Source organism: Saccostrea echinata, unplaced genomic scaffold, assembly GCF_033153115.1.
Source record: "Saccostrea echinata isolate AGI-Se365-2 ecotype Australia unplaced genomic scaffold, CSIRO_AGI_Sech_v1 ptg000010l, whole genome shotgun sequence".
NCBI classification, from domain to species: Eukaryota; Metazoa; Mollusca; class Bivalvia; order Ostreida; family Ostreidae; genus Saccostrea; species Saccostrea echinata.
Window position 1 is genome coordinate 4,350,996 of NW_026889759.1, and position 15,556 is coordinate 4,366,551.

General features: G+C 33.4%; 2 protein-coding genes across 2 annotated transcripts; both read left to right on the forward strand.

Moving 5' to 3' along the window:
* Window positions 1–478: 478 nt before the first annotated feature.
* LOC133184608 (cytochrome c oxidase subunit 5B, mitochondrial-like) lies at window positions 479–4,330 on the forward strand. The gene is made up of 4 exons (XM_061319695.1): window positions 479–712; window positions 933–1,015; window positions 1,975–2,080; window positions 4,097–4,330. The coding sequence occupies exons 1-4, from the start codon at window positions 511–513 to the stop codon at window positions 4,213–4,215; spliced, it is 510 nt and encodes a 169-aa protein (XP_061175679.1). The 5' UTR covers window positions 479–510; the 3' UTR covers window positions 4,216–4,330.
* Window positions 4,331–8,731: 4,401 nt separating this feature from the next.
* LOC133184609 (cytochrome c oxidase subunit 5B, mitochondrial-like) lies at window positions 8,732–13,595 on the forward strand. Its single transcript, XM_061319696.1, has 4 exons — window positions 8,732–8,913; window positions 9,909–9,991; window positions 11,473–11,578; window positions 13,282–13,595. Exons 1-4 carry the CDS (start codon window positions 8,778–8,780, stop codon window positions 13,434–13,436), a joined length of 480 nt encoding a protein of 159 aa, XP_061175680.1. The 5' UTR covers window positions 8,732–8,777; the 3' UTR covers window positions 13,437–13,595.
* Window positions 13,596–15,556: the final 1,961 nt, after the last annotated feature.

Here is a 15,556-nt window from a genome sequence, read left to right on the forward strand (position 1 = left end):
GACATGAGTGTTCATTATGACAAGACCTTTCCATTGGTACAGAAATTTTTGATCATGTGACCTCAACTTTAACCTTTGACCTACATTTGAAAAACTTTAACATTGGCCATAACTATTACACTGTAGTCTATGTCCCACTCCAGAATTGTGTTACCATCGAGGGCATAGTGTTTCACAAACGCATCTTGTTTTCTCTCTATCCATCTGAGTTATTTTTCTTTTTTTATCAATTTTCTTGCAATATCTACTGCGTGCATTCATGTAACATCAAGATTTTGACAATATCAATTCTTTGACGTTAGTATATTTAGGACACGCAAAAAAAAAACCGACATAATATTCTTTAAGAAGAAAAAAATACATGCAAAATAATAGTAATGCCGCCTGTTTTAATCACGAAACAGTACAGGAACGAAATAATAATTTGTCTCTTTCGGAAAGTATTTGACTTTTTCATTTCTCACATGCACTCTCGGGATTTTTCATTATGATTGATTGTTAAGTAACAACATGGCTACAACCTTGTGTCGTTTTCTGAGAAAGACGATTGTAAACGCATCTAGAGTTCCCACAGTATACGCTCATACACTGTCACAGACAACAGAAACGAAGCCAGTGGATAAGTCAGAAAATCAGAAAGATACGCCCATTTCTACATCTCAAGGAGACCAAGCACCTGCTGAAATCGACAGCGTTTACCGTGCAAATGCAGGTACATGTACTCACAATATCAAGTAACACAAATATGACTGATTAATTTTGTTATTTCTTGCACTTGATGTTTTTCGAACTAAAGTAATTCGGACGATAGGAAAACGAGATATGTATCATACATTGTAGAACAATTTTAAAACAATGTCATATCACAGATAGGCTTATTTTACCATCAATGTGAACTTGTGATCTAAGATTAAAAGACAATGTTCTTGCAGATGTTCATGGCCCCATTCCAGAGTTTACTGGGTTTGCCTTAGGTTTAGAGCAGTACGAAATGCTAACAGCTGAAGAAACAAAGGTAAATGTTATGATTATAGGGGTAGACACTCCATATTCCTGACAGCAATCTACACTCCATATTTATTCCTGACAGCAATCTACAACTAAGAACAGGCAGGCTGTAAATCCCTTACTCTGGATTCTTGACTCCCAGCATATTTGGATTGCATTTTTTATTTTCTTCATATACTTTTTTAGCCAGTGGTAGAAAACATCAAAGACTGGTTCAGGTTTCAGATAAGTTTAATGAAGATGTTGAATAAAGAAAAACCTGAAATATTATAATGACACACAACATATAAATGACACAAAACACAGACAATATAGATGAACATACAGACAGTTATAACAGACTAGACTTTATAGTTCCATGAATGTATTGTCTTAAATTCTTACTGGGACATGCACAAGCACATTAACAAATATTGCTCTCTGTTTTTAGTGACATCTATCCAGTTGAATGGCTAGGCTAGGAGTGTGGGTTGTAAGTAAAAGAAAGCGGGAATTTAGTGAATAGTATGTAAAGTCATGTGACTGTCTGTTCAGTGTCTATAAATAACATACCACAATGACATTCACACAAACTCTTTCATACCCCATACTCGCATATACTAAAGTAGACAAGTTGCATTTGTACATAACTCTGGTTACATTTCATAGTCACATTTTAAAGTTATGTTGAACAAAATTCTCACATACATAAATACATCAGAAATGTAAGAAGAAAGAATGTGTCTAAGAACATACTTCAGGGCCTGAAGACATTTTAAGACGATCACACCTGTACAGATTACTCGCACCTATACCTTAGATCTATCATTTGGTAAAAAAAAAAAATCTTGGCCTTTAACAAAAGGAAAATTCTACTTGCTATAGTTATTTGGGCAACTAGATTTAAACTTGGATAGTTCAGATGAAAGTCAAGAGTAATTTGGTCTGTATCACTATGTTAACATTTTCATGCTTGTTTTCTTGTAGGATGTATTTTCAACAGGAGTGATACACATGACGCCTCAATATGGGCAGCATGAAAACCCTTATGTGATACCATCAACCAAGGAAAAAAGGCTTATTGCTTGTCTTTGTAAGTTATTATGGTATATCATTCAAAGTTGTAAACAAAAATAATTATTGAAGACAAGGTCTATTTAAAAGCATAGGAGTCAGTGAACCTATCAATTTTATCAATATTTTCAGTATTAAAAAAAAGAAATATATGTAATACCTACCATAAAATAATATATTGTGTATATTTTTATTAACTGAATATGTGGAGAAAATTGATAGGTACACAAATTGCCATTGTTACAGATTTGGTTGTCTATCTATCATGTATTTGAAATTGTCCATATCCAACACAAAGAAAGCAAAGGATGTAGAGAAGATAATTTACCCCAGGTCATCATTTGAAAAAATTAAATCTACACTTTCTCAGGATGTTTCCACATAAATATGACTAATCATGGCTTTGCAGTTCTTGAGAAGAAGATTTTTAAAGATCTCTTCTCATATATGGTATTCCCATGTAAAACTTTGATTGCCTATTGTGGCCCCACCCTACCCCTGGGGCAATGATTTTAAGAAAATTTGAATCTACACTGCCTGAGGATGCTTCCTGCAAAAATTGTTGTTCTTAGGTTTTGTATCTTGGTTCTAAAATATGTCCTGCTCTCTCTTTAAATATCACAAAGCTGTCAATGGTGGTGGGCTGGTGGCCAGTATTTTGTTGAATGAAGTGCAAAGCTTTATAAATAAAGAACAATACCCAGTAGGAAATTAATTGTTGGTTTAGGATGAAAAAAAGGTAGAATTTGTAATATATGGGGGAACTTAACCTTTGAATATTATTCAGGGTTATAATGACTAAATTACTGGAACATGTCATTCACTTGACCTATTGCTCCCTTGTCCTTCCTGTAGAGTTCATTGATTGTAAATTTTTGAACTTTAAAAGACCCTTCTTTAAACATATGTGTGTTTATTTCAATATTTAGTTCACCTTGATGAAGTGGAAATGAACTTATGCTATATCCCCAGGTTAAAGTTTAAGGAAATGGGGCCTGAGAGATGTGACCAAAATCATCTGAATTAATTTAGTCTTCAAAAATCTTATTCAGATGAACATCAAGCATGAAAACTTTTTGTGAGATTATAATGAGAAATAGCCTTCAAAAAACTGTGAAATTTATGCTGCATGCATTCTGGATACAAACTCCAGGGTGGGCATAAGTTAGTCCTATACATGTTTAAATCTGTATTACTTCATAGAAATTCTTCCTGACATCCAACAAGCAACCTATGCAAGAAGGGATAATAGCCCTTCACCAAAAATTTGAAATTTATGACTTATGGGGTCTGAATTTGACATCCAGAGAAAGGCTAGGTTGGTCATGAAAGGGAAATGCATTATTGAAAATTTTCAAAAGGCATAAGTTTCATGGAAATTTTTCCTGACATCAAACAACTGGTTTTTATGTAAAATAATAAAAATGAATCAGTGTCCACCTACAAGAATCGTTACATATATGATTTCCTATAATAGGGTTCAGGCACCAAGATGGGGGGGGGGGGGTTAAGTTGGTCATTGTACATATATGTAATATGTGTGCAATATATAGAAAAATGCTCCCTCCCTGGACATCAAGCAAGCAAACTCTTGCATAATTTAAAAAAAAATACATGTACTTATAATAACAATTTTGGTAAAAATTTACACATAGTTTTAATTATATGCCCCCTCCCCTTTACCCTGCATTCAACTCTAATACATGGAAAAATGAATGATAAAATACCATTATCTCAAAGTATTTTCTCAGTCCCTTAGAGTTTGAGATAACAAGGTTTGACTGTATATTGTTTTTTTAAGTTTAAAGGTTTCTCCTAACAATAAGAGCTTGAACAGATGCTTCATGTTGTTTTCTAAAGTTTAACATTGTTACAATACTTAAGTCAATGATATAATCATGATTATATTGTTTTTAATTGTACATGCCCCTTGAGGGCCCTTGATTGGTGAATAAACATATTCAAATTCGATACCTGCAGGTTGCAGGAGCATGGTCAAAGAATTCATTGTAATTGATGTGAACTTTTATTTTAGGTGATGAAGACTCGAACACTTTAGAATATATGTGGCTACATAAAGGGGAACCACAAAGATGTTTATGTGGAATATTCTTCAGGTTGGAAGAAGTTGATGCATTTGGAGATCCCAAATGACCTTAGAATTGTTTTCAACTGTAAATATAAATGTGCAAAATTACACAATTTATTTATCATTGTTTATGTTCAAACTTGTACCTGTTTTTTAAAAAGAATAAAAACTTAAAAATTCTCTGCTCCTTTTTAGATGTGTGTAAAGTTCCAGATTTTAATGAGTTTCTGGGTGCATAACTTAACAGGTGGTGTGAAATATTATCTTGATTTACTTGTATTTCTGCAAACAATGCAAATGCAAGAGTGATCAAAATATTTTTCCAGTGTTTAAAGGATAATACATGTACATTGTGCTATGAAATAAAAACTAGAAATCTCAATGGAAGGATCAGGAAATTGTGATTTAAATACAAAATAGCTTTAAATTCAAAACTGATGTTAAATGAATGTTTTCTTGACAACTTGTTACCAAAATAAGCAAATTAAGCTGTATACAGTGTAAAACCTGAGAAACAACATTTTTGTCTGTTTTGATTGGTATACAAGGTGATAAGATTTTTGGAATTCAAAAATAAACATATCACCTACAACCTGCTTTAGAATATTTATCACTTTTTTTTCCTATTCCATTGCAAATCTCTCTCCCTCTTTCTCTCTCTCTCTCTCTCTCTCAAGACATGGATTTTGTCTTCTTTGAAAATCATAAAAGACTAAACATAGTGTGATTTGATAAATGATAACATCAAACAATATTATATACCATGAAATTATCCATTTCTCTCTATTCTTTAAAGATGTAGGGAAATCATGGGAGATTATCAATGTGATGATTTCATTTTATTCCAAGCCAAGAATTTTGTTTTAAAGTCCTATGAAGAATGCTCTTTTGGTAGTTGTACATGATGTTGCCTATTAAAAAAAAACAGTAAAAGGAAGTTATTATCTTGTTCTAGTCTTTTATTTTAAAATACCAGTTGTAATATATTATTAAAATTACTATTGTTATTTTAGATATACACATTGAGAATTCATTCAAAGAGTTGGGAGCATTTCAGGTGTTTCTTTGTAGGTGTTTATCTGAGTTGGTTCCTCATTCAAGGACAAAAGAAAAAATGGATCAATTTGGAAACCAAGAATGAACTCACTTCAATATAATGCAGATGTTTTCCATTAAAAAACAGAAGGTGTTTGATCTATCATTTTTATTAGTCCACCTTGATGAAGTCAAGATGAGCTTATGCTATACCCCCGGTGTCGGCGTCCCGGTTAAAGTTTTAGGAACAAGTCCCATTCCCAAGTAACTATAAGCCCTACCTGGACCAAACTTGCATGTATGATGCATCTAGGGATGGAAACTACCAGACTTGCTTCGGATGCTGGATCTGTCCTAGACTTTCCAGATGAGTGAACAGGTTAAAGTTTTTGGAGCAGGTCCATTCCCAAGTAACTATAAGCCCTACCTGGACTAAACTTGCATGGGTAATGCATCTAGGGATGGAGACTACCACACTTGCTTCGATGCTGGATCTGACCTAGATTTTCCAGGTGTGTGACCAGGTTTAAGGTTTTTGGAGCAGGTCCATTCCCAAGTAACTATAAGCCCTACCTGGACCAAACTTGCATGTATGATGCATCTAGGGATGGAAACTACCAGACTTGCTTCGGATGCTGGATCTGTCCTAGATTTTCCAGATGAGTGACCAGGTTAAAGTTTTTGGAGCAGGTCCATTCCCAAGTAACTATAAGCCCTACCTGGACTAAACTTGCATGGGTAATGCATCTAGGGATGGAGACTACCACACTTGCTTCGGATGCTGGATCTGACCTAGATTTTCCAGGTGTGTGACCAGGTTTAAGGTTTTTGGAGCAGGTCCATTCCCAAGTAACTATAAGCCCTACCTGGACCAAACTTGCATGTATGATGCATCTAGGGATGGACACTACTACACTTGCTTTGGATGCTGGATCTGACCTAGATTTTCCAGATGAGTGACCAGGTTAAAGTTTTTGGAGCAGGTCGGTTCCCAGGTAACTATAAGCCTTACCTTGATCAAACTTGCATGGGTAATGCATCCAGGGGTGGACACTACCACACTTGCTTCATATGCTGGATCTGAGCTAGATTTTCCACATGTGGGAACAGGTTTAGATTTTGGAGCAGTCCCATTCCCAAGTAACTATAAGCCCTACCTGGACCAAACTTTCATGGATGATGCATCTAGGGATGTACACTAACCAACCTGCATCGGGTGCTGGATCTGACCTAGATTTTCCACATCAGTGAATTTTAGCCATATTTTAACCAAATTAGCATGGATGATGTATATAGGAATGGACACTTCCAGACTTGCTTTGGATTCTGAATCTGACTTACATTTTACAGATGAGTGACCAGGGTAATTTTTTTTTAGAGAAGCCATATAATATTATGGCCTGTTATGATTAAACTTGCATAGATGGTGCATCTAAGGATGAAAATGTCCAGACTTGTTTTGGATGTTGGAACTGACCACAATTTTTTGATTACTAAACAGGTTAAAAAGTTTTTTGAGCAGGTCTATTTCCAAGTAACTACAAGTCCTACTTAAACCAAACTTGCATGGATATTGATCTTGGGATGTACCCTAACTAGAAAAAAAAATATCTGAAATTTGCCTTACTTATAGATAACATTCGTCGAGGTGAGCTTCGTAATCTCGATTACCTATGTTTTTTTTTATCAAAAAAGAATAATTTTGTGAGCTCATTGATCAAAGTACCCCTAGTTTACCCAAGTTTTGTTGCAGTGACAATTGTTTCCTTCCATTCACTGTTATGTTTACTTTTGTTGTTAATGTATCATACAGGTCATTATACTCCCTGCTTGAAAAACGGGGTATTTAGTGATGGTGTTGTCCGTACGTCCCTTACACTTGGAGGTACCTATCTCTTATCTGCAACTCCTCCTAATTATCACTGAATAAAATTTTCTGAGACTTTCACAGAATATTTTTTACATAATGCCACTAAGTCACCCCTATTTTACATTTTGATGAGACACATATTTGGGGTTTCCCTTAGCAAATATGGACAGTGGCATTCTTTCTATAATACTGGGGGTAGCTGGTCTCTTGGCTGCAATTCCTCCTAATTATTATCACTGAATAAAATTTTATATGTTCCTATCGAGGGGGACAATAAACTTGCTATTGTTCGAATATTCAGTAAATAGGTGATTTATTATATCGAAGAAGACTTTACTTGTGTAACGTCACGATCTAATAAACTTTGAATTAAAAAAGAAGAAGTGTGTTTCTCTTCAAATAATCGATTATGAGAATTTCACAGAATCTTTATTACATTGTGCACCTCTTATTTTATGGATTGATCAGACAGAGTCATTTCAGGTTTCTCATAGCAAAACAATGTATACATGTACTGCCATTCTTTCTATAATATATACTGGGGATACCCATCTCTTATCCACAACTTCTCCTATATCACTGAATAAAGCTGAATGAGACTTTCACCGAATCTTTATTACACAGTCCTATTGTGCCTTGTACATTTTGATCAGATACATAATTGGAGATTTCCCACAGCAAAACAGAGAAACTACCATTAATTCTTTCCATAGTGTGACCATCTTAAGCTCTTATAATTATCCGCAACTCCTCCTATACCACTGAATAAAATCCGCAACTCCTCCTATACCACTGAATAAAATCCGCAACTCCTCCTATACCACTGAATAAAATTTATTGGGGAGACTTTCCCAGAATCTTCACTACTTATATAATTCCATTGTGCATCTCCTATTTAATGTACGTTTGATATCAGTCACATTATTGGGCCTTCTGATAACAAAACATGGACTTTGCCATTATACTCATAATGGAGCAGGGTTATCATTTTGTGAGCTCATTGCTCAGGGTACAAAACAGTTGCATCTTCATCAGCAGATCAGGATAAGACCAAAAAAAAAACACATTTAATGTAATACATGCATGTATATGATAATATTATATATGTGTGTGTGAATTAATGGAGAAATATATGGCATCAAGAGCCTGTACCTTTTTGAAAAGTTTCTGCATGCTTCACTCTCTCTCTCTTTCTCTCTCTCTCTCTCTCAAACTTAAAAAAAAATGAAAAAAGTTATAATTTTATGATCAGACATGTTTAACATTTTTGATCAACCTTAATTAAATCAGGCTAATAAGAAAAACTTTTTACATTGACAATTTTGTTTCAGTTGGTGGAATTCTATATATGTATACATGTAAATGATGACTTTCTGTTCATTATTTCACATTGCAATTATGAAGCATCATTTAATATTTTTGAGTTATTAACTGACATAAAAATGTACATTTTGATCTCAAGAATTATAATTAAGTTATTTTCCAGTATCAAAAGGTTGATTAGTTGATTATATGATACCATTAAATGATTTTTTTCTTCTTTACATCTTATATCATGCATTTCATGTATATAAATCATTAAATTTTAGTAATTTTTGGTTTTTGAGGATGGGAATCAAATCCGAATAATTTAAAGAACCGGTTACTCAGTTCATTTGACCTCTCCCGAGAGCGAGACTTCGGCGCGAAGTTCTTGACCTTGATCGCACTCTCTTTGCAAAAATGGCCTCGTCCTTGTGTAGGACTCTTCTGAGGAGTGTGAGGGACTCAAAGCGACTGCTACATACGAGTGCGCCGGTTACGGCGAAAGCCATTAATCTTGGAGGCTCTCTCACGGACCATTTTAAAGGAAATAGAGGTGACATAGAGTTGGGATAAGAAAATTTATATTTAATCCTTGTCACGTATTCCATAACAATTATGAAAAATAATTATTTTATTATCATTTATAATAATAAGATGTATGTTATCTCAATAACAGCTCAAAATCTTGACAATAATTATACTCTGAAGGTAATCGGCGAGGTTGCTAGTGCATATTCTCGAAGATTACTATTTTTCGAATTTCCTCTGACTTTTAAAGAATTATCGAAATATGCCGGAAAACGACGAAGTTTTATATTTATTGTCATGAATTAAACATGCTCATTTGTAATACCCATATTGTTAATATTTAAACACTGTGATCAGAAGAAAACGCGCTTAGAACAGAAGTTGTTGTTGTGTTGCTTAAATGTCCTTCAAAACTAAACATTAAAGGAGACAAATGTCGAAGTGTATAAGAATTAAAATTTCTGATTTGTTTCTATTTATTTATTCATTTTTTTTATATTAATATTTGTAATATTTATTATTAAAAATGTTTTAGTATATTCCAGATTTTCCCCTGATTTTCTTTCAATTAATATTACATCTTTTAATGGAAATATTAAAGATAAACAAAATGTCAAATGGTTTTTAGATCAAATGCACAGACTTTTTATTGATAATGTTGACAATTCCTTTTTGTTTGTATCTTAGAATTAAATAAACTATGGCATAATCTTGTTTTTTTTTCTTTAATAACTTTTAAATGAAAATGGTAATTAAATGGATCAGCTAGTAGTCCAATCCACAGTCCACACTTTGCAAATTTTGCTAATTTCATTTGTCAATCCATCATGTTAATAACTATTTAAAATTCCCTTCTGTCAATAATGTGTTTTTACAAAGATGCATGTATTCATGCTGGTCAAATTTAGAAATTAATATTCAAACATGTCATCTATCATTGAAAAAAGTGATAGGGGAATTATTAAACAAGGATGCATGTATTATGATGATAATAATTGCAATCTTGAATCATATTTTTAGAAATTGAGGGTCAGGTTCCAGACTGGGGAGGACATGCTGTTGGACTAGAACGATTTGAAATTTTGTGTGAGATGGAAGGAAAGGTAGGAAGAAATTTTTATTGGAGGTATTGTTGTAAGTGTGTGTTTGACGGCAATTATTTTTTCAAGAAAAAAATAATTAGACTCAGAATAAGAAAAATTGTGTTGTTAAGAAGGGGGATTTTTATTAATATGGGCTTGTATAGATTAGCATGATAATGATAAAGTATTTGCAACTATATAATTAAATACTTCTAACTGGATGAGAAAATTGTGGAATGATTAACACAAACATAATCATTTCCTGGAGGTTTTTAAAAAGTTTTCAGTCGGGCCATTTTTAGTCAGTCAGTGGGGAAAGGGCAAAGGCAAACAGACAATTTGTTAAAGATGGTCTTACTTAATGTTAGAACCAAAGTAAAGTTACATTTTCCTGTTTTGTGACAAGGACATTGTGTACATTGATAAGAGTAGTGAACGTTTCCTCTACTGCTAGTGCAATTAATGATCCAAGAGCTTTATGTTAATCAAAAGCTATTTGGTTTATTGGTTTAGTGGAACCCTGATTTAGATAAAATTACCAGTACTTACCGGTATGTAATACCATGCATTAAAGCTTTGTCTATAGATGGCAATCAAATGCTGGTCTGAACCAAGTACCAATCAGAAAAAAAAAAAACCATTAAAAACTATTCTTTTCAATGTTCTTTTCGGCACTACATGTACAAGACTGTGAAGACAACAAATTGTCAATATACTGGTATATAAAATGCAAACATGCACATGTATGCAAAGATTCAAGATTGTTCAGGCTATGTATTGTAGAACACAGCCTGAACAATCTTCTGTTGTAGAACATGTATGAAAAATTTAATAAAAAAAAAATTATCAAGTGTTAAGGATATGCATTGTCAGATTAATATAAAAATGTTATCAAATAGCTTGAATTCATATTTGATTACTTCATTGCTCATACAACAAGAAGAAATATAGTTCAATATACTAGTATTTGATCTCTTAAGTTTGGTAAGAAAAAACATGCACACATAACATGGCTGAGGAAAAGAAATATTTTTGATTTTTATACTTTTGTTTGATTTCCTTAGTCAATTGAACATTTCTTTTATGATTTTCATCTTTGGAAACTGGTTTTCTCATTAGGCATTTGAATCTGATTCAACCCCTCTGCCTCTCAGTGTAACACTATGCTAGTATCAAATTCAAAAATTTAAAAAAAAAAAATCAGGTTTACTGGGTAATGCTTAGAGGTCAAAAGTTCTATAATCACCAATATCATTAAAACTTGATTGAATTCTTAAATGTTTATCTAAAAGTATAGCTAATGTAGTCTGTGGAATTAAGAAGTTTTACAGAGACATTTATTTGGTTTATTTCTTCATCTGTTTTATTCAAGAAGCAATTAATTAATTAATTAATATAACATGCAAGCTCTGTCTTCTTCTGACGTTCTACTATACTGAACAAAATAAATACTTGCTGTGTTTTAGAAGATTTTATTGAGTTTTTTCTTTTTTTTTTTACAGGACCCATTTGAAAATAAAACATACATTAAACAGCCAGGATTTGGAACAAAAGCAAACCCACATATTGTACCATCAGTGTTTGACAGACGTCTTGTAGGGTGTATATGTAAGTACATGTTTCAGTGTATGGTTCTATCACTCTAGCTTAATATCAAACTGTACAGACTTATAGGTGAATGCAATACTGAAAATACTCACTGTACACTTGAGAGATACACACTACAGACATACTAGTACAGAAAGTATAGACTGTACACACATATAGATACACTGTACAGACCTACATATATGTACATGTACTGTACAGACTTGTAAGGTATGTCACTCATGACATAATACATATCAAAGAATTTTTGAGAAGTATATTTTAGATAACTATTCATATAGCATGAATTGTGAAGAAAATTGGGAGTCAGTGAGCATATTGCTGAGCAACGGTACAATACAATTAAGTTGACCTTCTTGCACTTTAATTATAACTTAAGTAATTTAGTTTAATCACTTTAACCTTTATCATATTTTACCAAATGCAATCATGGCAATAAATATAATCTTATTTTGTGTAAAATAGTTTGAATAATATTTATTATTGAAATTAATGCACATAAATTATTTTGTGAAATTTTTACACTAATAAATATCATATTTGGGGGATATTAAAAATCTAAATAGACAATAAAATATTTAGATATATGTATAAGGCTTTTTATGATTTTAGTGCTTATCAGTTGAAAGTATCATGTATTTTAAAATAATGAAAGAAAAAGTAGGGACCAGTGATGTAAATTTTGAGATATTGGTCAAAATATGTGATTTTCAGGCCAAAATAAATGTGAATTTTATCTTATACATGTATCTTTCTTTTTTACCCCCGCAAAGTCTGTCACAGTGATATTAAATAAAAAAAATGTGTAGATTTGAAGAATTTTCTTCTTAATATCCTTCCACCACAAGAAACAGTCCCCCATAAATCTTGTTTCTTATGAATTTGTGAGCAGTTTTTTTAAATTGAATATTGCATGATTTGCATTTAATTCAAATATGTCATAAAAATTAAGTTGTAATCAATTATTTTGAAGTTGGAGGTTCTGACCAAACTTTTCTCAAAAGCTGAGGAGTGACATACATGTACCTCAAGATTCAAACTACAAACCGTATATAAACAAAATACCTGATTATATAGAAACTTTTATACTTAAATAGAGAAACAAACTGTGGTGATGTACAGATATACAGGGAATAAGCTTGTAGGTACAAAATGTTCAGCATATTCTATAATTTAAAGTTGCCTTTATGTACACTGTGCAGACTTGCGTATAATCAATGCACATACTGACGGATAATTCCTAAGACTTCAAGTATTCACTGAACAGAAAGACACAAACTGTCCAAACTGAGTTTACAGTTAAGTTTTTAAATATGAAAACCTTTGTAATTATGGGTTTTGATACATGAGAATAGGTTCTTAGAACAATGTGAACCACAGGCACCTGACATATGGATGCATTTATACATCAGGTGCACATGTTCTGAACTGTCCAAATTTAATCTGTAGGTTAATTAGCTGATATTTTGGTAACTTTTTACTATAAATTAGACATTTCATCATTAATGAAATAAAATATTTAAACATTTCATAACAATGATGCATAATCAGACCAAATTATAATATTATTTTAATTGTAATTTATGCAGTATTGCATTGATTTGGAAAATTTTTACTCAGTAATGTTGATATGTGTAGGAATTTGAACAATATTCAACCTTTTTTGTATGATTTTGAAAATAACAAATGATTCTGTTCTACAGGTGATGAAGACACTGCCCAAATGCAGTACTTCTGGTTATACAAGGGTGAGCCCAAAAGGTGCTGGTGTGGCCATTTCTTTCAAATTAAGGAAATTGATCCTAACGATTTCCCAGAATATCCCAGGGAAGAACTAATTTCCATGGAGCAGGATTAATGCTATTTAGTCATTTAGAGCCTTTTCAAATATACATGAACTCTGAAGAATAAAGAGTTTGAGTTTTTGTTTTGTTTGCAAAGAAAAAAAGACATATGTTGTGTTGGAAAGAGAAATTGGAGTCCAAGACGTTGTAATCAATAAACAAGTCTTAATTTATGATGTTGGTTCATTTTTCTTGTTAATTTCTTAAAATTGAAAAGTAGAAGTCCAAAGACATGAGCTTCAATATCTCAAACATCAATATGCATACTGTAAAATCACTAATTTTCGTGGTTTGAGGAAAAATTACTGGTACGAAAGAATTTGATTTCGTGGTTAAAGGAGAAACATTATAAAGGACTATGTGATTTTCACATTTTATGGGAGGTATGAATTCATGGATCTCGGACTCTTCATAGCACAAAAACAACACAAATTAATCCCCCATGAAAATCTGATTTCCCAGTATTTTAAGAGCAATAATACCCACATCCATGAAACCATATGAGTGTATTTGCAACTTCTTTCTGTAACAGGGCAGCTGGAGGGAATCGAACCCAGGACCCCTGCATCACTAGCCAGGTGTTCTATCAACTGAGCTTCCCAGCTGATATTCATGGCCCTAACCATCACATTCCTCCCTCTTTAAATTGTTCTTCGCTCTTGAAGACACAAGTCATGTTCTTATTTGCCCCTGAAAGGACTTTCACCTGTAAGTCCAGGGGTGGAAATCTTTTTTTTTAACATTAAAATACGTCTTCACCAATTTTTCCAAATTATCCGACTTAAAATATCTGTAACGGGAAAGGAGAAAATGTATAGCTGAACTTGGAATCGAACCTGGCACCCCTGCATTACTAGTCAGGTGCTCTACCAACTGAGCTACCCAGGCTGATATCCATGGTCCTAACCATCACATTTTCAAGACTATCCTTTTAACTTTCATGATTCTGCTCCAAACAATGTGTGATTGATAGAACATTGCTCTGGAAGATTCTTAATTTGAGGATGATGCTGATTTTTTGAAGATTTCCAGATATTCCTCAGTGATTGAAAAGCTTCTATGGTTTTTGATCAAGAGGCAAGTACGTCTGTCTCAGAGTTAACATCTGAGATGATCTTATTTCCCATATGGACAAAGTCTTGCACTTCCTGTTTTATTTTCTGCATTTTTCAGTATGATACGTTCTGCTGCTCTCTGCTCCCGTATTGATCTTCAAGACATTGGTCTCTCTGGACCTGGCACTTGTGTCACCTTGCACCATTAAGACATACAGAGCAAGACAAATGTCTTAGCTGCATTGGTGAACCAAATTGGGCTCAACATCAGCACCAAAGTACAGGTCTTCCAAAATAACTGTCAGGGTCCAGCTGATATCCATTTTTAGCTCACCTGAGCTGAAAGCTCAAGTGAGCTTTTCTGATCACATTTTGTCTGGCGTCCGTCTGTCTGTCTGTCTGTCTGTCTGTAAACTTTTCACATTTTCGACTTCTTCTCAAGAACCACTGGGCCAATTTCAACCAAACTTGCCACAAAGTATCCTTGGGTAAAGGGGATTCAAGTTTGTTCAAATGAAGGGCCACGCCCTCTTTCAAGGGGAGATAATTAGGAATTAGTGAAAAAATAATGGCAACATTTAAAAATCTTCTTCTCAAGAACCATACGGCCAGGAAAGATGAAACTCATGTGGAAGCGTCCTCAGGTAGTGTAGATTCAAGTTTGTTCAAATCATGACCCCCAGGGGTAGGGCGGGGCCACAATGGAGGATCAAAGTTTTATATAGAAATAATATATAGGAAAAATCTTTAAAAATCTTCTTCTCAAGAAAAGCAAAGTCATGATGAGTAATATTTATATGGAAGCATCTTCGGGTAGTGTAGATTCAAGTTTGTTAAAATCATGACCCTAGGGGGTAGGGCGGGGCCACAATGGAGGATCAAAGTTTTAAATAGAAATATATAGGAAAAATCTTTAAAAATCTTCTTCTCAAGAACAGCAAAGCCATGATGGGTCATATTTATATGGGAGCATCATCAGGTAGTGTAGAATCAAGTTTGTTCAAACAATGACCCCCGGGGGCAGGGCGGGGCCACAATGGAGGATCAAAGTTTTACATAGAAATATATAGGAAAAATCT